This window comes from Eutrigla gurnardus (genome assembly GCF_963514095.1).
Source record: "Eutrigla gurnardus genome assembly, chromosome: 7".
Taxonomy (NCBI): Eukaryota; Metazoa; Chordata; class Actinopteri; order Perciformes; family Triglidae; genus Eutrigla; species Eutrigla gurnardus.
The window spans coordinates 20,390,007-20,413,578 of NC_139921.1; the positions used below are offsets into that span (position 1 = coordinate 20,390,007).

Sequence of the window (23,572 nt, forward strand, 5' to 3'; positions counted from 1 at the left end):
TCAGGAACTTTGTATTCAAAGTGATGAGATCGTAGAAATATCTTTGTGATGTCGGCATGAATTTTCAAAACTCGATCATTCTGCTCTGTCTTAAACACCCAATGTGACAAGTTATACACTGAACAGCCATCTATCACCATAATGGTTCACATGAAGATTTATGTTGCAAGTTAACAGTTCGGTTTCTTACCCGATCTTCAAAGATGTCTTTCCTGAAAAGGTCCTCCAATGCTCACGCTGTCTGCTTGTCTTGACCTTTATTCTTTGACCTTTTGAGGCCTTATTTCTTCAGCCTCTAACAGCCTTCAGCCTCGGACCCAGCAAAAAAAAATAACTACTACAAATAACAGCAACTTTCACAATTTAGCACATTATTATTTGGCTTCACAAATTGCTTCGTGGCGCTTTAAGACAATAACAAAGTCAGTTGAACTCGAAGTAACTACAGTATAAACAACCTCAGGGGCTAGAAAAAAGTACTGAGCCATTAGAATATCCCTCAATGCCAAAGAGCAAAGTGTATTTTAAGGACTGTTCTGCAAGAAACTGAATAAAGATCATAAGCAGCCGTCTGCACTCGACTGTACTGTTGTTGAATAGCAGGCTTTTTGGAAGGATCTGGCAATGCTTTGACAGATGTCTGCATAGTTTTCTTTAGTTCTGTTGTTGTCTTACTGTGATGCTTTAAGCTGTCAGTGTGGAAAATAAAATGTCATATCAGAGCAGCGAGAACAAAAAGACACAGAGAGAAGTGATGTGTATGCAGAATGTGGAAAAAGAAAAACACTACTGATTAGAAAATGCCCAGAGATATTTTTTTCCATTCGTTTTCGTTTTGATAAAAAACTTCAAGAGCATGATGAAGTCGCTAGCTGTTTTTGTTGGAGTGGAAAGCTGATTATGTGTGTGTGTATCTAGTCTGCTTTCATACCGCCTACGACTTTACATAAAACTCATAACAATAGTCACTCTTTGAACTGTAAAGACATTTCCTTTTATCTCACGCAGTGTATCTTCCCCTGATTTCACCATGTTAAAGCAATCTAAGATGGGCCAAATATGAAAAACATGCTTACAATAACATTTACACCCTAGAGATGTTGATATCAAAAGGGAATAAAAGGGTTTTTTTAAATAATTCATCGCACAACAAATAGTGTAAAGTCTTTCAAAAGCACCATAGATCGTAGATCCAGCATTTTTTCGCCAAATTCTCATCATCTCATGCCAAGAGATTATGGGAGATAAAGTCTTGGACATGGACGCACACATGAGTTCTCCGTTTAATATAATCCTCGTCTTTTTTTCCAAGTCCAGATTGTTCATTCACAGTCTTTAGTGCCAGACCTTGATCTCACCGGCCCAGTCGCAGGTGGCCGCGGTCGCCGGCAGGACGGGATGCTGGGCGACGCCCAGGCAGGGCTGGCCGTGTGCTCGGAGCGTGTGCAGCATGCGAGCGTTGTGGTAATCGTAGAAGTGAGCCGAGCCAGTGGAGCTTCCCGAGGCCAGGATTGTTCCGTCCGGAGAAAACTCACACTGCACGGCGTATCCCTCCACCTATAATGACAAGATAGTGCATGTGTCAATTACCATGTATTAGCCTTCCACCAGGAGTCATTTTAATGTCAGCGTAATAACGGGATTGGGGTCCGGTTGGTAGTAGATTAAAATCATAGAGCAGCGTGTGTTCTTTCACATCTCTGGTTATATTAGAGTTGACAGTTTAATTTAAACCTCTGGATGAATGGTCTTTATAATCTGGTTATTTTATCTACAGTATAAACTGATCAACAGGAGTGTTATCATACCAGTGGCTGCGTATGCCTGTTGCTTGACACAGTCACTGACCTTGAGATAAGAAAAGGATAGGAAAAAGACTTGAACCACTTGGTTTGTCTAACTGCTGAGGTCTCATGTTCTGTCCCTTATCTCTTATATTATCCTAGAAACTCTTTGGAAGGATCTCTTCAGGAGCAGTACGGACAGGAAACATGTTTACAGCCACAAATTAACCCTTTCAGTCTACATGTTGGGTTGTACACCGATTAAGTTGTATATAATAAAGAAAATATGAAAAAGGTTGAGAAATTAAATGCTTTTCCGTTGATTTGAAAGGTTGTGTTTTGCATCTCAGGGCCACCGACCAAAAAAACCACCATCTGGAATGTGAGCTAGCTGATTTTTCTGGATTTAACAAACCAGATGGCCTTTGCACACTTTTGTGTGCATGTACATTCTGTATTGATCAGGCCTGCGTTACCCTGACCAACCACGCCCCCCTCTACCCCGAGGCCACAGTCGTTACTGACCTTGTGTCCTTCGTATCGTCGCCTCTTGTTCATTCTATAGGGCTGCTGGGAGGAGAAAACTGCCATGTAGTCCCCATTAGTCTGGGCAACAAAGGACTCCTCCAGTGGGTGGAGAGCCAGACTGGGGCATGTGTACCGCTCCTGGTGGACAAATGAGTGGAAGGGAAAAAATCCAAAAGGGGGAAATTAATTCATTATTTGACCTTTTCTCCGTGTTGCCGACCATGAAGTCGGCTGCATGTCAACTAGACCATTATTTTCAAAAACCTGCATGTTCAGATGTACAGGAGGTGGAGGAAGAAGAATAAGTGCTTCAACATATCATGCAATCAATCTACTACGGTCATTTCTGTATTGGACTGTATTTTATGTTATTGTATGCTGTTTCTGTTATCCATGCTACACATTATCATAAGGGTAGCATGAAGAAGACGACTACAGAGACTTCCTGTCCGATACAATAAATCCTCAATCCAACTGCAGAAAAACTGAGTCAAGGACACACACAGCATAAAGGTAATTCAGCACACACTTCCTTCAGCACTATATCACTGTTGAAATAAGCTTTTTTCAGGGGCTACATACAAATATCATTACCTGGTAGATCTGGTTGGAGACCTTGGCTGTGGTGGCGTAGTCCCAGGCGATGAGGGTGCGGTCAGCCGAGTCTCTGCTCACGCAGTCAGAGCTCGTTATGAAGTCCACACCACCTCTCAGGAATAGGATGTCCAGGGTCTGCTGGACGCCTGCTTTGTACACTTTCACCACCTGGAAAGGCACAAATTAGCATCCAGCTCTTTGTGTAGGAGAAAAGATAGAGTGGGAAGTAGATGTCTAAAGAATCTCAAGTTGTTGTATGTGATGTAATTTAATTTAGATAGAATTAATGCCATCCATGATGTATTTATAGCACATTATTCTTCCAGGACAGTAGATCACGGTGCTTCAACATATGCACTGTTGCTAGAGTCTAGTCTATCAAACTTAATGTCTATCTGCCGCAATTTAACCTTAAACAACTAAGTGCAACTTGAACTGTTTTCCGTCTGCTTTGTAACTTGAGCAAAACTTTTAACTCTTGGTCCCGTCAATGAGTTTTAACATAATGCGGTAGAGCAACCTCATGCATACAATTTGACCCCGGGAGTCCGTTTGGAACGACTTCAGACTAATGGTTCAAAGTCGGGCCTGTGGGCTCTTTTATCGAGTGGGGTGATTTCACTCCAAAGCAAGAAGAACACAGCCCGGGACTGAGACTGACAGGCAGCCAGGACGCCACAGCATTAGCATCCTATTTGCTGAGGATTGCTCCACACTCACTCTGTAACTCACATTGACACCTACTGGCAGAAGCAATCCCTGCTGTATTAAATCTAAAAGCCTGCAGGGAAACGATTCAGTTAGCTGTGGCGAAATGTTTACATGCGAGTGTTCCTATTCAAAGGAGGTGAAGGGGATTCTCATATAAAACAGTCCATTAAGCTTAATAGCAATACTAGGTCGGCTGCTTCACAGAAACAATTTATGAGTCTCATGTGAAATTAAAATGCGCTTTGTACAATTAACGTGATCATCTGCGGTGTTGCTTCTATTCATATGGCAATATTATCCTTTTGGTGAAATAAAGGACAGACGAGGAGGAGCATGTGTCCCAGGCCTGCCTTCTTTAGATTTATGAGGTCAAAACACAGTCTGTGAACCAGAGTCTATAAAAATGATAAATCTACTGGAGGGAGGTTAATCAGTTTGACCTTGCAGCTGCGGGAGTCCCAGGCCTTGACCGTTGAACTGTAACCACCACACAGGAATACCTCGGGGCTGCTGGGATGCAGGACCACACGCATCACTTTGAACTGGTTGTCCAATTTCACTACCTGCTGCCCTACAAGGAGATATGAGAGCGAGAGAGAGAAAATTGTCAGGGAATACTTGGATTACACACTATGAAACTATATTATATTTTGTGCTAAAAGCTAAGATTGTTATCATAAGAACATTTAGCTGCATCTTGCACTCATATAAGTTACTCATAGCATAGATATTTCTTTAATATTAATATTGTATATTCTTTCTATGATTAAGGTTTGAATCTGTTTCAATGATCTTATGTTCAATTAGCATCATCATGCTAACAACTGAGAGAACATTTATCAAATAGGCTTAATAAGCCAGATTTTAACTAATAACTAATAATTGGCACTATTTTCTAATATTTTACAAAGAAAACGATTACTTGATTAAATGATGAATGGTTAAAGGAGCCCTGGACCAACGCAAATAAGTTTTAGTCCAACATAAAAAAAAATGAAGCTTCCCCTTTCGTGTCGATATTTGGGAAAGTAACAAAACGTTAAATATTTTAAAGAAATTTGCATCATAAATAAATGATCAAGGATAAAAAGTGTATTTGGGTTCCCATATTCTCATACATTCTGTGTACTGCTCATCGTTCACACGTCGATGTCAAACCCAAAGATACAACAATACAACAGAGTTAGGACAGCTCACCAACTACATCCTTCACATGACTTCAATCTACAATACATTATCCTTACATCATACAAAATAAAAGACCAAAGACCGATTGTAAGTTATTTTTACACGAGAGTAGTGGATAATAAAATGGATTTCTTTCATATCTTCGAGATCTGGGAAACAATGCTATGTTGACATATAAGACTTGAACATGAGGCCTTTCATGTGGAGTGAAGGCACTACTTTCATATATGACACACTTAGTAAAGAAGCAGTGATCAACATCCTGATGGTGTGTATATATGAGAGGATGCAGTTAAACTCTGACCCCTGATTGGTTTCTGGTCCCCGACATTCCCCTGCATTGCTGTTTCATCTCCGTCTGAACGAACCAATACATTCTGCATGAACTAGTTTGTAGGTGTTTCTTTGATGTGTTCACAATACTGTGATTTTGCAGAAAGTAAGTAAGTACATTGTGTGTGTGTGTTCTACTACTATACATTCAAAAAGAATAACCTGTTCCGACTATCAAACCACTGACTTTAGACAAACAGATGCAGTTTGTGCGACATGAAAAGCTCATTACGTTTCGTCTTTCTCAGCTGTCAAGTCTCTACTTAGGTTTCCAATTTCCACAAATGCAAATCCTCCTCGCGAAGCGCCCAATCGATTCCTGCGCAGCAAACATTGTGTGTAATTAAATTGCGCCGTCATCTTTGCTTCTTAAAACAGTGATTCAAAGAACGAGCTCGGTGATTAATGACACAGTAAATCCTGCTGTGAGTCGCTGCCAAAGATAGTGTGACCAACTCAAGAGTGTTCTTTCTGAAATTCATGAAGGAATGACGTGAAAGCAAAAGGGTTGAGGAGCTTTCTGTGATCATTCCTGGTCAGAAGTTAGGCGTGAGCTTGTTTATAGTCACATCCATCAGATTTTCTGTCACTACATAGAGCTTCACATGGACAATGGACAGTTTCTTGTGATAAAATAAATAAAATGAAGCTATTTTTACCATCCGATGCCCCAGAACCAGAGCCCATCATACACATCTAAAAAAGCTACTTGATTTAAAGATTGATCAAGACAAAAAGATCATCTACAATTTTCTTCTTAGAGGCAGCTTCATATAAAATCAATTTAAAAACTGTCACATAAAACAAAAACACTGAGAGACTTAAACACAATTAAGCCTGACAGTGCGACCAGAAATGAGTTTCCTGGGAAAACAATGAAGAAGGCTGCATTAGGAGCAAAGCCAGACTGTGAGCCAGCAGCTCTGTCAAAGGCTATGCAAAGTAGACCACCTCCGGGTTCAACGGCTCCTCATTAATTCATCGAGCAACCAACAAAAAAAAGAGCCCCATCCAAAAGTAGTGTTAGCCCACAACAAAAAATGCACTTCATTACACGCTTCTTCCAGGGTGTTCCTACCAAAGTCTCTTTAGAAGGGGGAATGAGTCACGGCTAATAAACCGCAGCAAAAACGGACCTTCTTCCACTTAACGGCGGACGACCGCGCTCCCAAATTTCAATTGCATTGATCCAAAGTTTTAACAGGCAATTTCGTCAGGCTCACACTTCCTGCTTAATTGGCTTTCCCGTATGGCGACACGGAGATCCGTCATCGAGATTTTCAAATCATATTTGGCACGACGGCGAGGAATCAACTTTCTCCTCGTGTAACAAATAGGGCCCTCGTCACGTTTTAGCTAAGCAAGATTAATTAGCTTGCTTGAAAAGGGTAGATAAGGGGAGGCTGCAGTGATCGGCCTCTTCACTCACGATAGTTTACCTCGCGGTCCTGAAAGAACGGTGCTCGTGCTGTAAGGCTGACACACATACGGATGACTACGGCGCAGGACATTAGGGAGGATTGGGACGAGCCCGTTAGAGCAGAGGGAAGCTGGGATGAAATGGATATTCTGCCTCGTTATCAGATGCGTCAAAGCAGGGTGCTGTCACTGCAACACAGGCAGTGGTTAGGAATGCATTACTTGGTTTAAACAGGGCGTGTCCAAATCATATTTTCAAATGAGGCTTAATTACCAATAAGACAAACACAGACTAACCTCCAGCTACGTTTAGGAGGTGTTTTTGCATTTTTATACACCTTGATAATTAAGGTTTGAATCTGTTTCAATGAGAATATGTTCAATCAGCATCCTCACGTTAACAACTGAGAGTACAGCATCTGCATATTTGGATTTTTTTTAAAGCACAAGTGGGCGACTGTTATGAGTCTCGTTACCCATCAAGGGATGCTGATGACAGAAGAAGTGTCGCAAATTAATTTTAAGACTTCAGACATTCATTATAAGTGTATGAAGCATTATTCCTGGAGGGGACAGGATGATGGGACCCTCGCAAAGTAAAAATAATTCAATTAGTAAGCAGCTCTAAAGCACCAAACCCACAGAGTTCCGGAAACACATCCCTGCTTCACGTTGGATGTTGGATGCTTTTCAATCATATATAAAAATATACCAGTCTTTACTATTATTGCATGTTCGCTAAATTGAGTTATAAATGTTTTAGTCACCATAGAATGAAAATGAAGCGAAAACTGTGTCAACCTAGTAAGTTACCACGGTAACGTGAAGCCAAGTAGGTCAAAATGCGCGTTAGCTTGCTGATGGCATCTGGAGTAAATGCTTGTGTGTGAGCTGTTGCTGCGGGCGTCGTCTCCTGGGGTGCAGCGCTTAAGGTTCCTGTGTTTGAACAGCCCCAGTGTATCCGTTTCCCCTCGGAATGTGTGAGAGGGATGTATGAAAGGAGGTAGGATGAAAAGTATCAAAGAGAATACAAACAAAAACAGACATAATATTATTTGACAGGCAAATATAATAAATAATAAAAAACATACTGTTAAATATTTTAAACGTGGCACAGAAAACTCACTGTTAAGAACAATACAATTATCTCAAGTTAAGTTATCTGCGAGTTAAAATTACTTTAAATTGAAGCAATTACTATTACAGTTTTTCCCATTTTATACACACAACAAAAATGGAACGACACACACTATTCTAAAAACTCAAAACAATCAGTTTTTCACATTTCTAAATACAAATTGCATCATTTAGCACAATTTTGTTCACCTAGCACACACTAGAAACACACAATCATGTGTCAGCATATAAAAAGAGGCCTCTGTAAATATGTAAAAACAATATGTAAAATCATTTGTTTTACTGTATGATGTACCTGAAGTAACTGCAGCCAAACCCATTTACCACCTCAAAACACTGAGCAGGAACCACTAGAGCATACAGCATAAAAATCTAGTACAAATGTGTGAATTTGGTTTTGGAAGAAAAGAAAAAAAGCACTTTGTCACGTGGATTGCATGGTTGGCTCAGATTTACAGCATTTTATCTTTTTAAACAAACTATTTTCAGAGGGATGAGCCCAGAGTCAAACCCCCTCAATGAGGCTCATTAGTTTGCCCCTGCACCTCTGGCACACGTAGCTTGTAGCTCCTACTCAAAGAATGCATTGCAATAATGGGAAACTCCATCTTACAACTGAAGTACTGTTGAAGACTTTCGCTACATTCATTCATTAAATTATAATTTTGCAAAGCCCACTTTGGCACTGGTACTATAATAGTGTAATACTGTGTTTTTTGGGAAAGTAAGGACCAACTCTTTCTTGCCAGTGCCTCGGGGGACCTGGACAGAAGACTCAAGTTCTCCATAAACATGCACCAACTGACACCTAAACCGTGAAGGCGCTGGACAACACCTGCCACTTCACACTAACGCCCTCCGGATGAAATTAATTTATTCCACTCCCCAGTCCCCGCTCTCTCTCAGTTTGTTGTTCTCTGAATCTATTCTGCCTCTTTTGATTTCTTGCTCTCGCATTCTTCCTCTCCTCTTCCCTTCTATTTCTGCATTGTGCCTCTAAACCTCCTCTCCCTCTTTATATCCCCCCTTCTACTTTTGCTATTCAGCTGTGACAGCTTGCCTGTGGCCCGTTGGGAGTGGATATACGATTCTACAAATTAAATTGGCCACAGAAACAACTGCAAAGATGGCCACCGTTCACCATTCCGAACGCATGGGCTCCTCTATAATTCAATTTCTCTGTAGACACACCGATATGTGCGGCGTTTGCTTAAGTATGCCGCAGTAAAATACGGGGTCAGGTGTCTTATAAGACTCTCAGTGATCATCAAAGGGCCTGCAGACATCTCCAAAGAGGGCGCCATTGAACAGAATGGGCCCAGCTGCCTCCCTTGTTAGAGTTGAGAGGCTTTGCATTACTGTGAAGAGTGTAAAGATCAAATCCATTCACATTACTGTGCGATGTGGCAAACACTTAGCTCTCTTAGTGTCCCATCCCTCTTGGTAGATATACTGTTAACACATGATTGTGTGGAGCTTCATTAATTTTTCAAATATCACTGTCATAATGATGCCAGCACCTTGGATTAACCCTGTTGTGGGCGTCTGGGAAGACGGGAGCTGGCGCTTTCCATGTTGTGATGAGAACCGCAGATTTAACTCAAGTCTGTATTTAAGTTATTATGAGGCAAATTATGCAGCTTGACCTCTATGTCCTTAACACTGCTTGAATATAATTGTTTTTGAAGTGTCAGCACCGCAGTCTTTGCTATAAGCACAATACATTCTACTACAATTGTGAAGAAACTGGGCAGGAATTCCCAACTCCCTTAATTATACGCAAATAAATGACATATTCTACATCTCCTGCTGAAAGTGTGATGTAGCTCCAGCTCTCTCAGACCCTCATCCTCAGAAACAAGAAAAGGGGATATATACAATATCATAAGGTAACACCTATGGAGAGATTTGTGATTGATGTGACTTCAAAGCTGTTGGTTTGACCCCCACGAGGACGTCCTACAGGGCTCGGCAAGGCAAAGGTGGCTCCCAACGTAGGAGGCCAAAAATATTGGTCTATTTATGGCTGTTTATGGTTGTAGTTTGTGGCGTTCTGATGTAAGGTCATGGTGGCCAGTCCTGTGGTGATGTATCCATTATCAATCCCCTTCCTGGAGCTGCCTGTGTGTTTAATGGGCTGGCCCAAGCTATTATCCGTAGGCTTTATTGGCAGTATTGACAGACATGCTGGGAGGGGAAGTGCAAACGGCAGCAAGTCATCACAGCAATGTGTTGACCCTAGAGATGTAGATGCCACAGGGGCTTCAAAACAATGCCTATTGTATGCCGGCTCATTCATTAAGCCTACATATATGAACACTGCAACATATTAAATGTTGACGAAACGGAAATATAAGATAGTCTAAATCACTCTCAGTGCTCAACCGGGGTTTTTCTTTGAATTCTTATCAGCACTGTTCATTTCAGCTGTGTAGAATTTCATGAATTGATTCGGGTGAAGGATAGTGAGTGAAGGGCTGAACAAGCAGTCTCCCTTTCATAGACTAGTTTGTATGAATGGCTCACATATTTTCTTCCGGCGGTTGTATTCTCGGCCAAAAAGCAAAGCATTTCCAAAGCAAACCAAATTATTGATCAGTTGCAAATGTCACCTTGAGTGGTTTGTATGATCACACAAATGGGCCAGCAAATAATATGAGATTTTGTTAAAAGTCCCATTTTTGGGACCATCTCCTTTGAAGCGGACGTGAGGCCTCCATAGAACTCCATTTAGAGGGTCGACCTCCTCCCCAAATGAGACTATAGCGTCAGGTTTACAGGTCTTTATAGCGACTAATGCAAAGGATGTCACTGCAAGGTGTAGATTATGAAAATAATAATTACAAGTGTACACATTTTAAGATTTGACATTGTGATAAATAAGAGTAAACGCTGCTTTAAAAGTGGCGGGACACACTGACTACCTAACAAAAAGGAAATAGCAGCTGTTTAATTAAAATTTGGGGGAAAATAAGGCAGCATTTATTGGGTGCACTTTGGAATGGGAGAGAGAGAGAGAGAGAGAGAGAGAGAGAGAGAGAGAGAGAGAGAGAGAGAGAGAGAGAGAGAGAGAGAGAGAGAGAGAGAGGCAGCATTGCTATTTCTACAATGACTTTATAACAGGTTTTGTAGCCCAAGGCCATTCAAACTCACTCCTCAAATAAATTACTCTACTAACTTTAAATTTGAATTAGAAGAAAACACTGCATTTGCAAGAAGTAAAAGAATTTGTTTTCCCACAACACAAGAAATATGGTCGAAGAAAAATTACTATTAACAAGCAGCTAAAAGTTCATTTCAACTAAGTAAAAGTTTGAATTTAACTCTGTCTCTCTCTATTTTAGATATAAAGGTCTACCACAGTCTTTAGTCTACCTGGCCTGACATTGCATCCAATTGAGTTCAGCTGCAGGCGACTTCACAGTGGTTTGCTACGTGACATTTCGTTCCCCAGACCTACAGAAAGGAGCGTTGCTTCTCACCCGTCTCTACGTCTGTGATCAGAGCCTTGTTGTCAAAGGAGCCGGTGAGGAGGCGTCGCCCGCAGGGGGTCCAACAGGCATCACGCACGGCTCCCGAATGGCAGGTGTAAACCCTCAGGCATCGCCCGCTCTCCGCTCCATCCCACACCTGCCAGACGCCACGAACACAAATCACATGGAGCCAAAGTCACAAGACTGCGGTACCTCAATCATTGTTGCTGTCTGTACTCAAACCGTTCCGTAGCTCGGCTGCATGAAATACACAGAATGTGTAATAGAACACTTAGAATTGACAGGAATCAAGTTTAAAGCAATTGTCAAATCCAGAACGCAAGATTATATTAGTCATGTCATTGTATGTTTGTGTGCTAATAGACAAAACGTTGACCTCTGCATCCTTTACACAGCAAACAAACAACCGGTGAACTGATACTGATATTAAAATAGTCCGGGCCTTGTTGGGTGTTAGAATCGGTGAATGTCTCCATATCTATTTCAAAGCTGAGAGAGATAGAATCTAAGCCTTCCTCTCCTCCTATATTATAACGTCATGCAACAGAATTGAATTATTCAGTAAAGTGCCGCTGGATAAACTGGCAGAATACGTATACAAATCAGGCTTATTTGCTGGATTTAAAAGCAAAGACAACCTTTATAATTAATGAATTACACTAATTACCTTTGAGTGTGCCTATAAATCAATTCCATGTGGGTGTGTAATGGCTTTAATGGCTTTGTATCGTTAGAGGTGTCTGATTGTAGAGAGCAAAAGGAGAAAAGCCGCCTTCTGCTATTTGTGACTGCCATGACTACACTGTTTAACACCTCGCTGTCTTAAAATGTGATATCATGGTGCAAACAAAGTGCAAAAAGAAGTATAACAAAGCAGGCAGTGGGTTATGAATGGCGTGTTAGTCGGCCAGATTGTTGTGTTGTTGATTTTGGCATCGTCTTTACTTGTTGGCAAACAGGTTGGTGAATATCGTGACATGATTTTCATCAGATTTACTGACGAATATGAGTGGGATTTTCTGTCCAACACGTCAAAAGACAAAAGCTTCTCCCTGAAGTCCAGCCTGAAATCCAGTTGGTGGTGTGGCCTGCTGCCTGCTGAGGTATACCGCACTAATGACTCTTTTTCCCCCCCCTTTTCCTGCATTGCAATGGCCACAGAGGAACTTTGAAGATCTGTGGGGCACTGCAGATCCCTCTCTGCCTTGCCCTGTGTTTTATTATTAAAGCTGAATCCTCCACACAGCATAAGAAACTCAAGAAAGACATTGAGAAGTTCTGTGGGCTACCACAGCTCCCACAGGACACCGACGGGAGGAAGGGAGACGGAGGGGGGCGCTGACATGCTGACATATTAATCCAGCGAGCATAGATTAACAAACAGAATGCCAGAGATGCCTTCAGGGTGAGAAGAAAAGTAACAGAAATTGAGAGACTGAAAGAGACAGACAGGGAGTATCACTTTTAATTGCAAAAAGTTAAATACTGAGTGAAACATCAGTTAAGAATATTTTCATTCAGTGCACCACAGGAGATATGCCACTTCTCTGCATACAGAGACGAAACTAAGACCATAGTCTTAGGTTTAGGGAAATACTGCCATCTCAAGGTGACATGAAAACGTGCTCAAGAGCAACATGTTGCTTAACCTTCATCCTACCAACATATTTAACATCCAGCGACTACAAACCTAACTAAATAACCACCAAAATGTTAATATATTTCTTCTCAGAATATTATTAATTATGTTATTAATGTCATCTGGAGAAATAAAACAACAGATATAACATAATGTGTTAGATAAGTTACAGTTAATTTGCATAGAGTGTAAAACAAAGAGACATTTTTACCTGTCTTATTCAAACTGAGTTCATACCCATTTGAAATTATTCTAAAAATAGAAATGACAGAATAAAGCACAGATAGTATGGACCCCAGTTGGTGGGATGAGAGTTAAGCCCCGTCTCGACGAATGACAGAGTTAATGATATTCACCTCAACAGCATCATTCAATGCACACATTATTGCAATAATCCGATGCAAAGTGAGACCTGGGTATGAGTGGAAAAGGAGAGGTTTATTTCCATCCCTTCTAATTTCACCGGCCACTTAACAGACACGCAGAGTGAATCCTCGCAGATGACTCATTCGGATGATCTGCTACCTAAATGACTCGCAGTAATTAAAACTAAATTGGTATTCGTGTTATCAGGTTAAAACCGCAGCATTACACCTGCCGTAGCCATGGTGACAACAGCTGCAAACAGGCATAATTATAGTCTGACTCTGCCTCTGAGAGACTGACAGACAGGACGGGGGGGGGGGGGGGAGGGGGGAGCGGTGTTGGTGAAGGAACACAAAGGAAAAGTGTTGAGACTTCATAGCGTGTCCCATCTCTGTCTTCAGTCAATGATGAAGAATAGAAAAGAATAGCTGCAGCGAAAGTGCTGAAAGACATAATCGATATATAGCTGCGCAGCATGTCAATAAATGCAACAATGTAGGAAAAGCTGGCACAATGCAAGAAAATTAAGTTTGATTTTTTTTACTTCTGCCACCACTAAATGAATAGGCTGGGGCAAAGAAATCATGTCCTGAATTAGCGAGCCCCAACTCCAAGCCTAACCCACTAACCCTAACCCTAATGTCAGACTTAAGCCTGAATTAATCATTATTTAATTTTCATTTAATTTTTTTAAGTTAGATTTGTTTTACTTCTGCCACCACTAAATGAATAGGCTGGGGCAAAGAAATCATATCCTGAATTAGCGAGCCCCAACTCCAAGCATAACCCACTGACCCTAACCCTAATTTGAGACTTTAGCCTGAATTAATCATTATTTAATTTTCATTTAATTTTTTTAACAACGCCACAAATAAAGAGGACGTCATTTTCTATCCACTATCGCACTTAACAAACATAAAAGTTAGACTGGAGTGCATGTAACAAAGGCCAAAAGGGAATCAAACCGTGGCATCCTTGCAGTTATGCGGAATGCTCCTTTACCTCCAGGCTACATGGGTTGGTGACTCTTCTGATAATTGATTAATTAGTTACTTTTCAAGCAAAATTGAGAAACATTTCCTATAAAAATATTCCCAATTGTAAGTATTTGCTGCTTATGTCTGACGTGATGGTAAACTGAATATGTTTAAGTGTTTTCCTGTTGACAAAACAAGCCGTGACACGTTGTTGTAATAAAGTGTAATGGGCATTTGTAATAACTTGTTATCAATGAATAGAGAAAAAACAAATACATAATTGAAAATGACAATAATTGTTAATTGCCGCCCTATAATTGTCTACGGCTAGTTCAATCCAAAGCTAGGTTTTTATTAATGAGGGTTAACTGGGAAGTGTGAAACCTAAGGATTGTTGCTATGGTTACCTGCAGTGTATTATACTGCAGTTTGCAGTGTCACATCATTCAAAGAACATCTGGCAGCCAAACAGTATTTTCTGTGGCTGTAAAAACATCTACATGGCCAGTTTATAACATGCTTTTATTAAAATAATTGCTTGTGACCGAAGAAGAGCACCTTATGGAATCCATTGCTGTCTTTAAGAGGATGTTGTCGTCTTAGTCTTAAAGCTAGAGTGAAGAGTGAAGCTGATCTAATACATTGTTACCATGTCATGTTAGCTTGTCGTGACGTGGCATATACTGCTGACCTGCTTTCTCCCCTAAAGATCCCCTGTCCTCCCCTAGAAAAGACAAAAACAGATCTATGTAGGGGTCCGGGGTCACAAACCTTTTTGACCCTGAGCTACTGAGAGCTAATAAATTTGCAAATAAAGATATTATGCATTTAATAGGCTCCGGTTTAAACACAGTGAGAGGCAAGGCAAAGTTATAAGAAGATGCCCTTTTCTGTGGAATACACTGGATGTTTCTAACTTCATGAATAATGAGGATTACATAGAATAAAATCTTCATAATCCTGCAATTCTGGTCTAAATCATGTCTGATTCCAGGTGAAGCATGCAATATTTTGGCAAGCTTAAAATACCGCGGGGACTCGAGTACAAACGTTTACAGAACATAATCTGTCCAAAATCCTCCTCTCAAATTTAGCAAAATGGCTCACGAGTCATGTGCACAGAGAAGTAATAGTATTTCACACGCTCCTCTCTGCATTGATGTCACAGAAAACAGCTGGTTAGGCAGTCCAAGACAGAGAAGGAGAGAAATCCTTGCATACAAACAAGCAAGTCTTCTCCTCCTCTTCCCTTCTCGTTTCCACCATCTGCTCCAAACCGCCGTTTCCAGGTGCCAGAAGGGGCGGCTGCCATACTGCTGCATTTGTATGCTTATGCAAATGACCTCATGCATATTCAAATAATGAATTATTCAGAGATCTCGTAGGATATTGGTGGCGTGCGTGGCTTCATACTGGGAAAGAAGTATTGAGTAACTGGCAGACACCTGCATGACTTGACCTTTACAGTAGGGAAATTGAAGGATTGTTTTCCTGGTGTGAAACAGAAGAAGAGGAGGGGTAATCCGAGAGAGAGACACTGGGAAAGAGAGAGAGAGAGAGAGAGAGAGAGATAGGGAGCCCCATGGGTGCTGACATACATTCGACAGTGACAGATATGATTCCAAAGAAAGTGGTTTGTGGTACATTTATAAATCGAAGCAGCGGGACAGGTATTATCTCACTGCATATGACTCGGTGCCAATTACACTGAATGTCAGGTAAGTGATTATCCCCTTAAGACCTCCCCGATGCGCTTGGCACCTGCCTGAAACTGCATTGATGAATGGATTTCCGTGTTATAAAACAAAGACAATCGTTCACCGCGTATATAGGAGTAGTCAACTTGAGAAAGGGGGACATATTTTATCACATGGAGAGAGGAAAAACATCAGAATCAGATTGAAAGCTTACATTTTAGTTTGAATAAAATAAGAATTGAGAACGCCTACATTATTGCACGACAGAAGCTATGGATCTCCTATATTGATTTAATAGATTCCATGGCCAAGTATCCATGTGCATCATTTCTGAAGTGAGTGAGTTTTATTTGAGATCATTACCTTGAATGTCTTGTCCATGGAGGCAGATAGGAGTAGATGACTGAGATGAGGCAGAGGACACCATTGCACTGTGTTGACTGGACCCTGGTGGCCTCCCAGGCTCATCAGAAGCCTCTTTGGTATCCCTGCAGCGGCAGGCTTGTGGATAAGATACGCCTTTACTCTCCCAGAAACCTCTGAAAGAATTTGGCTCTCCCTGGTCTGATTCCCCTGGACTTGCTCTGCTGAGTTCTTTGGGTCCCCTGCATCCTCTGAAGTGGCAAGTCTATGCCTCTTGGGGATGTATGGTCTGACACCTGACGGGACAGTGTGATGTCTTTTTGCTGGGTTCAATCCACAGCCGACACTATTTGGCATGCGAGGAGAAGTCTGCAGTGGTGAGACGCTCCCCTGAGTCGCAGGTAAACTCAGAGGACCTGCAGTATCTCTGAAATGTTTTTCTCGTGCCGCTACGTTACTCCGATATATTCTTCCCCTGTCAGAACAGCTCTGTGGCTGTGAATGTGCTTCGAGTGAAGAACTGCTTCTTTTTGAGACATTTCCATCATGGTCCAACATTGACCTGTCAGGGTCAGGTGTGAAGCTGTGAGGGCTCAGCGTTACATCCGGGGATTTACATGTCACGAGTTCTTGGTTTTGTTCACAAGATCCAGTTTGGACAGGAGGCGATGCTCCCTCCTCCTTTTGATCAAGATGATCATCATCTGAATCCTCATAGGCCACTAATGAAGACATCTTCACATGATGACACCCTGTTTGAAATAAAATATAGAGACAACGTGTGAGACGGGCGACACCTAGTGGTTGCTTGTATTTCCGCACCACAAAATATATTGACTTGTTACAGCAGCAAGTTTAACCATTAATTTACACGTTTGGTTGGGAATTCATCGTCACTATTGGGGTGCTAATTTCCGGGAGATTCAGAATTTCAATTTGTGCCTTTTAGCATTAACTTTAGCTTAAAGTAAACCCTGTTAACGTTACGTCAATAAGTGATACATCAGTCAACACGACGCCAAAACAAAAAGAGAGTAACGTTAACATCTAACGTTAGCTAAGTCAACTTACTTTCTTCGGACAGAACAAATGTCCCTATGATGTGTGTGACCTTTAGTTGTCTTAGAAACGTATATTAATTTACAGACATGACGTCGTTAACGTGAACGTTAAACCCCTATTTGGCGGCAACGATGTAGCAACATTAGCTAACGTTGGTCGTTTGCATTTCAAAGTCTACTATAGCTTAAATCCGGTGAATCCGCCTTTGACTGTCGTACCTGCAACCTTGCTACACAAGCGATAAGTGATTGCTGCGCATTAAACGCATGGTGGGAACAGTGACATCAGGTCCAAAATGTCGCAAAATCACTAGATTATCCATTTTCACAATAAAACTAATGTTTCTATTTGTCCACTCCTGTCACAATAGGTTTACGCATAAAAACTTTTATTTTGAAAACTTCCGGTAGGAAAGAAGCGACTTTCCTCCTCCGACATACACCGATTTTAGTGTATTTACAGATAGTTTAACCGGTGTTTTTCCTATGAAATCAAGCTGAAAAAATATAAATACATTCCTGAGTATTCCATGCAATACTAGTGAATTAAACAGAGTCTCCAAAGTGGCACTTTTGCAGCCGTTCTTCTGTAGCGGAACTTTTATGGAAGCCAATTTTCGGGGAGGAATTTGATCCGAACACTACCTCACTTGCGCTGATGCAAGTTGTGTGAGAGAGCTGTCAGCTGTGTGAAGAATATTGTACGGTATGCTGGCCAGTAACTTATTAAATCATACATTAACTATTTATTGTGATTTTAATAATGCTATAATTTATGGTATACGGCAGCGTGAGGTCAATGTAGAGGTAGTATCAGACGGTTAGCTAGCGCAACAGCTCTAACGTTACCGAGTTAGCCGGTTCACATATGTGAGAATTTGCATCTGACGTGGAAGAACGTACAGTAGACAGAGCTGGCGGAATCTTAAAAATTATGTTAACCATTCAGAAGATGTAACTTTCAGTTATGTTATGTATTTGATCATGATTCATTTGTAACTTCTTTATCACTATTAAGGTTCCTGGCCAATGTAAAGAAGATGACAGACTGTCGGGGAGAAGAGGGAAGAGCCAACAGTCCAATGGAGCTCTATGAGAAACTGACAGCACAAGGAGATGAAGTCAGGGCCTTGAAAACAGCTAAAGCAGAGAAAGTAGGTGTAAACTACCATGTACCAGTGGACGACTCGGTGGGTTAGTTATTGAGTCAATCTAATTTACTACCAGTGGACCTTACAGATAGTTTGGTTCAAATTGCATAGGTTTTGAGATGTCAGCCACAACGACATTACAATGGGATTGTTGGGCTCCCAGCAGGGATGAGGAATATGTCCATAAATACCACACCAAGGCCATATGAATTTGTGTACCATCGGAGATTTTGATTAGATTTAGATATGAGTTTTGCATGTGTGATATGCGTTTATTTTGTACGTATTTTAGACAACCCTGTGTAGTTATTTTACCCAATTGATTTTCCAGAAAATATATTATATAACAAAACATATATCAATATGGTGATAGAAAGGGGTATCATATACATATTCTGAAATCCCTACAATTAAATGAAAAGGGACATTTAATTCAGATGCAACAGTCTGTCTTTTCACTCTGGATAAGCCACAACATTAAAGTCCCTGGGAAAAGTGTTCATGGTGAGATCAACACTTTCCCCCAGGGACTAGTTTTTACTATTTGTAGAAAGTAGTTCCACTGAATACCTTTAATACTGAGTCTGGATTTTCCACAGTAACCTGGACATTGTTTTTCTGGAAAGACACATGACAATTACATTTTTTCAAATATCCTTTTATAATGTTGGAAGCGCTGCTAAATTAAATTCCATTCACCCCCATTGTAAACGGGGGATGCAGAAATCTCCAAACCACATGTGTCAGTTGAAACCAAAACTATCTGCATAGCTTTGTATTTTGGGTGAAGTAACTTAAAATATAATGAGAATTGGTTTTTGTGCTGTTGTGTTATCTGACAGCAGTGTTTTGGTCCCTCAGGCTGAAATTGACGCTGCTATCCAGTTGCTGCTCAAATTGAAAGTGGACTACAAACAGGTGACAGGTGAGGATTACAAAGCAGGCTGTCCGCCCCCAGAAAACTCTGTCGCCCTAAACAACGGGCCAGCAGCAGATGGTGCTGATGATGAAGACACGGTTGACCCATGGAACGTTTCCACCAACAACACCAAGGGTGTGGATTACGACAAACTCATAGGTAAGATTCCAATGAGCGTGGTCTTCACTGAAAGAGGTGAAGTTCCATGGGTATATTTATAGAAAAATGCAACACAATTCACATCGTTTGTCTTTCCTTAGTGAGGTTTGGCAGCAGTAAAATTGACAAGGAGCTGGTGGATAGAATAGAAAAGGTCTCGGGACAGAAGCCTCACCGCTTTCTACGAAGAGGAATCTTCTTCTCCCACAGGTCAGCATTTTAGGAAGTGAAAGTATTTCATCAGTGTGATCTCATGTTTTCGCTTATTCCTGACTTCCAGTGTATGAGTGACTCGGATATGATTGTGTGGTGCATCATTTACTGGCAGTCAGATAGGTCATCATTAAAAATAGCCACACTGAACTTCATTGACCTTTCTTCAGATTTTCTTAGAAAGTAAAACAGATGGTGGTGAGAGTTCATAAGACATGTCAATATATCCCCTTTAATATATCCCTTTTCTCTTATCGCTGTTCCTGGCAGAGATATGCATCAGGTACTGGATGCGTATGAGAAGCAAAAGCCCTTCTACCTTTACACCGGCAGAGGTCCGTCGTCAGAGGCCATGCACGTCGGTCACCTCATCCCCTTCATCTTCACAAAGTGAGTTCGCCCTCTATAATGCATTCATATATGTAAAAGTGTTGCACCCGAGTATTACGTTTGAACCAAAACTTTCTTCTTTGTTGCAGATGGTTGCAGGATGTATTTGACATTCCTCTGGTGATCCAGTTGACTGATGATGAGAAGTACCTGTGGAAAGATCTAACACTAGAAGAGTGCCACCGCTTTGCTGTGGAAAATGCCAAGGATGTCATCGCCTGTGGCTTTGATGTCAACAAAACCTTCATCTTCTCTGACCTCGACTACATGGGGTGAAATATGACAAAACTATCTTTATGTTCCTATCTGGTAGCCCATAATGCTGAGGCGTTCCAGGAGAAGCTCTACCATATTTATCAAGGAAAATTATTCATTCACATAACATGAGTTTTTTGTGTTGATTTCAATTTACTTTCTGCAGTTCATCGCCTGAATTCTACAGAAATGTGGTGAAGGTCCAGAAGCATGTGACATTCAACCAGGTCAAAGGCATCTTCGGCTTTACAGACAGTGACTGCATTGGTAAGAAACTGAGACAACTGATGACAGTGACATGTTGAATGACAAAAAAATACATATTCTTTGATTGTTTTTTGATGTGCAAAATGTATGTAATCCTGAAGTGTAGTTTTGTGAATTACCTTGTTTGGGTGTTAATTATTTTCTACCCATCCAGGAAAGATCAGCTTCCCAGCCATCCAGGCAGCCCCGTCCTTCAGTAACTCTTTCCCGCAGATTTTCAAAGGCAGAAAGGATATACAGTGTCTCATCCCCTGCGCCATTGACCAGGTCAGCACAGCATTACAGTTATAGTCTGACAACATACTAATATCGTTTCACAATGAAAAGTGTTTGCATCTATCCTCTCGCTCATCCAGGACCCCTACTTCAGGATGACCCGTGATGTAGCTCCAAGGATCGGCTACCCCAAACCGGCCCTGCTGCACTCGACCTTCTTCCCAGCCCTGCAGGGGGCGCAGACTAAGATGAGCGCAAGTGACGCCAACAGCTCCATCTTCCTCACGGACACTCCCAAGCAAATCAAAAACAAGGTGCCGCTAGTACCAGATCCTCCGTAGTTGTTGATAGTCAGCTTGATATTGCCCTATGATTTCTTACTGACCTGTCCAACCGTTACTCACAGGTCAACAAACATGCATTTTCGGGAGGAAAAGACACAGTGGAAGAGCACAGGAAGTATGGTGGAGACGCAGACGTGGACGTCGCCTACATGTACTTGACCTTCTTCCTGGAGGACGATGAACAACTGGAGAAAATCAGACAGGTGAGGGTGTAGAGGACAGAGGAAGCAAGAAAAACATTCCAAACTTTATTTATTTTGCTAATAACACCCTTCCCTGTTTTGTCTTCCTCTTATTCTCTCATTGGCTTTGACTCCACTCTCTATATCCTCCCTTGAACTCTTTATCTGGACTCTGTTTAACATTCTTCTCTGCTTCCCTTATCCTCCTCCTCAACTCCCTTTCTGCATCATCCACTTCCACTTGTTGCATCTTGTTTCTACAGGATTACACAAGCGGAGCTCTCCTAACAGGAGAACTGAAGAAGCTTTTGATTGAGACACTGCAGCCAATTATTGCGCAGCATCAAGAGCGACGCAAGCAAGTCACAGATGAGACCGTCAAGCAGTTCATGACCCCCAGGCCTTTAAATTTTAAATTCTAGCCTGCCCGAGCAACTGAGATGTTATATTATATAAAAGGACTGGAGAGGAATTAAAATGTTAATTACTGGGGTAATGGTGTGCTCCTCTGTGTCAAACTGAGCATGCCGTTCCCCTCGCTTTCATGCTACCTGTCGTGTTGGTTTGATTCTGGACAAAATGTACACATCTATCTTCATGAATTGTTTGTGTTTGCAACGCTCCTGTAACAACACATACGTCTGTCACTCCTCGCCCTGAAATCAGATCAGGACAAATGACAATTAAAGAGTATAAATGTGCATTTTTGCAAAATCTGCTAACACGGCTACACATCCACTTTTTAAAAACGTTGGGAATAAGTCTTATTTTAATTGGGGGGGAAACAGCCTTGGAACAATAACTTTGATCAAAAGCAGAGGCCTGATAATAGGAGGCGATACAGTATATTATGATATGTTAATGAGTTTGAGTACTTATAAATAAGGCTATCGGTGTCTTACTCACAGAAAAAGCAAATGTATTTCTTGTCAGCAAAAGTTGATCTTGACTCTAAGCATGCTGTAAGTGAAGAGGTTTCACTTATTTTCTTCAATGCTGCTATGACAATTTAATTTACTTTCAGGGATTAATAAAGTCATCTATCTATCCATCTTATGCCCAGACTAAAAATAAAACTGCATTTGAACCAAAATCATTGACATTTTGTGATGGCTGAATTTAAGTGCATCAGTTTTAGGGTCCTGACTGACTGGGACATTTTACTATTGCTAATGTTATGAGTTATAACTGTGCAATAACTTCTATAACAAGTCAAAATGTCTGCTGTGAAACAGGCAAGGTGTCATGCCATGTTACATTCCTTTTACAGAAAAGGTAATACACATAATTTAGAAAATAAGATATGTTTGGTTCCTGAATGATACAAATGCGTCTGATAGCACAGGACACAGTGTTATTGAGCTGTATATTTCACTAACATGGAGGGTGGAATGAGATGTTGCAAATGAAAGTGAACCTTAATAATAAAGATAAACTTATGTTTTAAATAGATAGGTTTCTAATAATAATAAATAATGGATGTGTACAAGTACAGCATGTTCTTACTGGAACCATGGCTCAGGAAGGGTTCTCTAGAAAGGGAGTGATCCCAACTTAGTCACAGTATAAAACACTGACAAGATTGCAAAAACAAGTCACTTCTACAAATCACACTCATCCAACAGCAAAAAAGTGCAAACCACAGTCTATTTCAGTACTGATAAGAATAACACAGAAAAGAATCATGTTTTACTGGAAGGACCAAAATTCACAATAGAAAAAAACTAAAGGGAACTAAATGTCACAGCAGAGACAAACAGTCTGCATACGTTGTAAACTCCACACTTACAGCCCCAGAATGTTTTGTATTACGCATATTTTCTAACTTAAATGCATTTACACAAATAATAAAATAGTACTGTATAATACTGCTGTACTATACTACTATAATAAATGACTGTACTAGTGGCACTGGAATTTTGACCTCTTAAAAACGCCCACTCGGCATCGAAGAATGTGGACTGGGAAGGCTGAGTGAGAGTTGTGCACTTCAAGAAGACACCGAAACTCTCCGGGCTATACGCTGTGTGCAGTACATAGCCTCAGGAAGAGCTCTACAAACCAGTCCATCAGATCAGTTTAATAGAGACATCTTAAAAAACGCCTCCACAACCTGGTTTCATCTTATAAAACGGGTCTACAGATTATCTTAAGAAACCAGTCATGATTTTTAGAAAGAGAG

General features: G+C 41.0%; 2 protein-coding genes across 3 annotated transcripts; one reads left to right on the forward strand and one right to left on the reverse strand.

The window, feature by feature from the left end:
• Nucleotides 1-97: 97 nt before the first annotated feature.
• wdr25 (WD repeat domain 25) lies at nt 98-17,590 on the reverse strand. Of its 2 annotated transcripts, none has more exons than XM_084013179.1 (7): nt 17,514-17,590; nt 16,234-16,985; nt 11,180-11,327; nt 4,061-4,191; nt 2,907-3,077; nt 2,310-2,450; nt 98-1,557 (listed from the first exon to the last, which is right to left on the reverse strand). In XM_084013179.1, the coding sequence occupies exons 2-7, from the start codon at nt 16,966-16,968 to the stop codon at nt 1,336-1,338; spliced, it is 1,548 nt and encodes a 515-aa protein (XP_083869305.1). In that variant the 5' UTR covers nt 16,969-16,985; nt 17,514-17,590; the 3' UTR covers nt 98-1,335. The 2 variants fall into 2 exon arrangements, with proteins under 2 accessions (XP_083869305.1, XP_083869304.1); XM_084013178.1 differs by having other exon boundaries at nt 17,305-17,550.
• Nucleotides 17,591-17,879: 289 nt separating this feature from the next.
• wars1 (tryptophanyl-tRNA synthetase 1) lies at nt 17,880-22,455 on the forward strand. Its single transcript, XM_084013781.1, has 11 exons — nt 17,880-18,000; nt 18,313-18,448; nt 19,307-19,523; nt 19,625-19,733; nt 20,007-20,126; nt 20,216-20,398; nt 20,548-20,648; nt 20,803-20,915; nt 21,005-21,178; nt 21,271-21,411; nt 21,654-22,455. The coding sequence occupies exons 2-11, from the start codon at nt 18,335-18,337 to the stop codon at nt 21,810-21,812; spliced, it is 1,431 nt and encodes a 476-aa protein (XP_083869907.1). The 5' UTR covers nt 17,880-18,000; nt 18,313-18,334; the 3' UTR covers nt 21,813-22,455.
• The last annotated feature ends 1,117 nt before the right edge of the window (nt 22,456-23,572 follow it).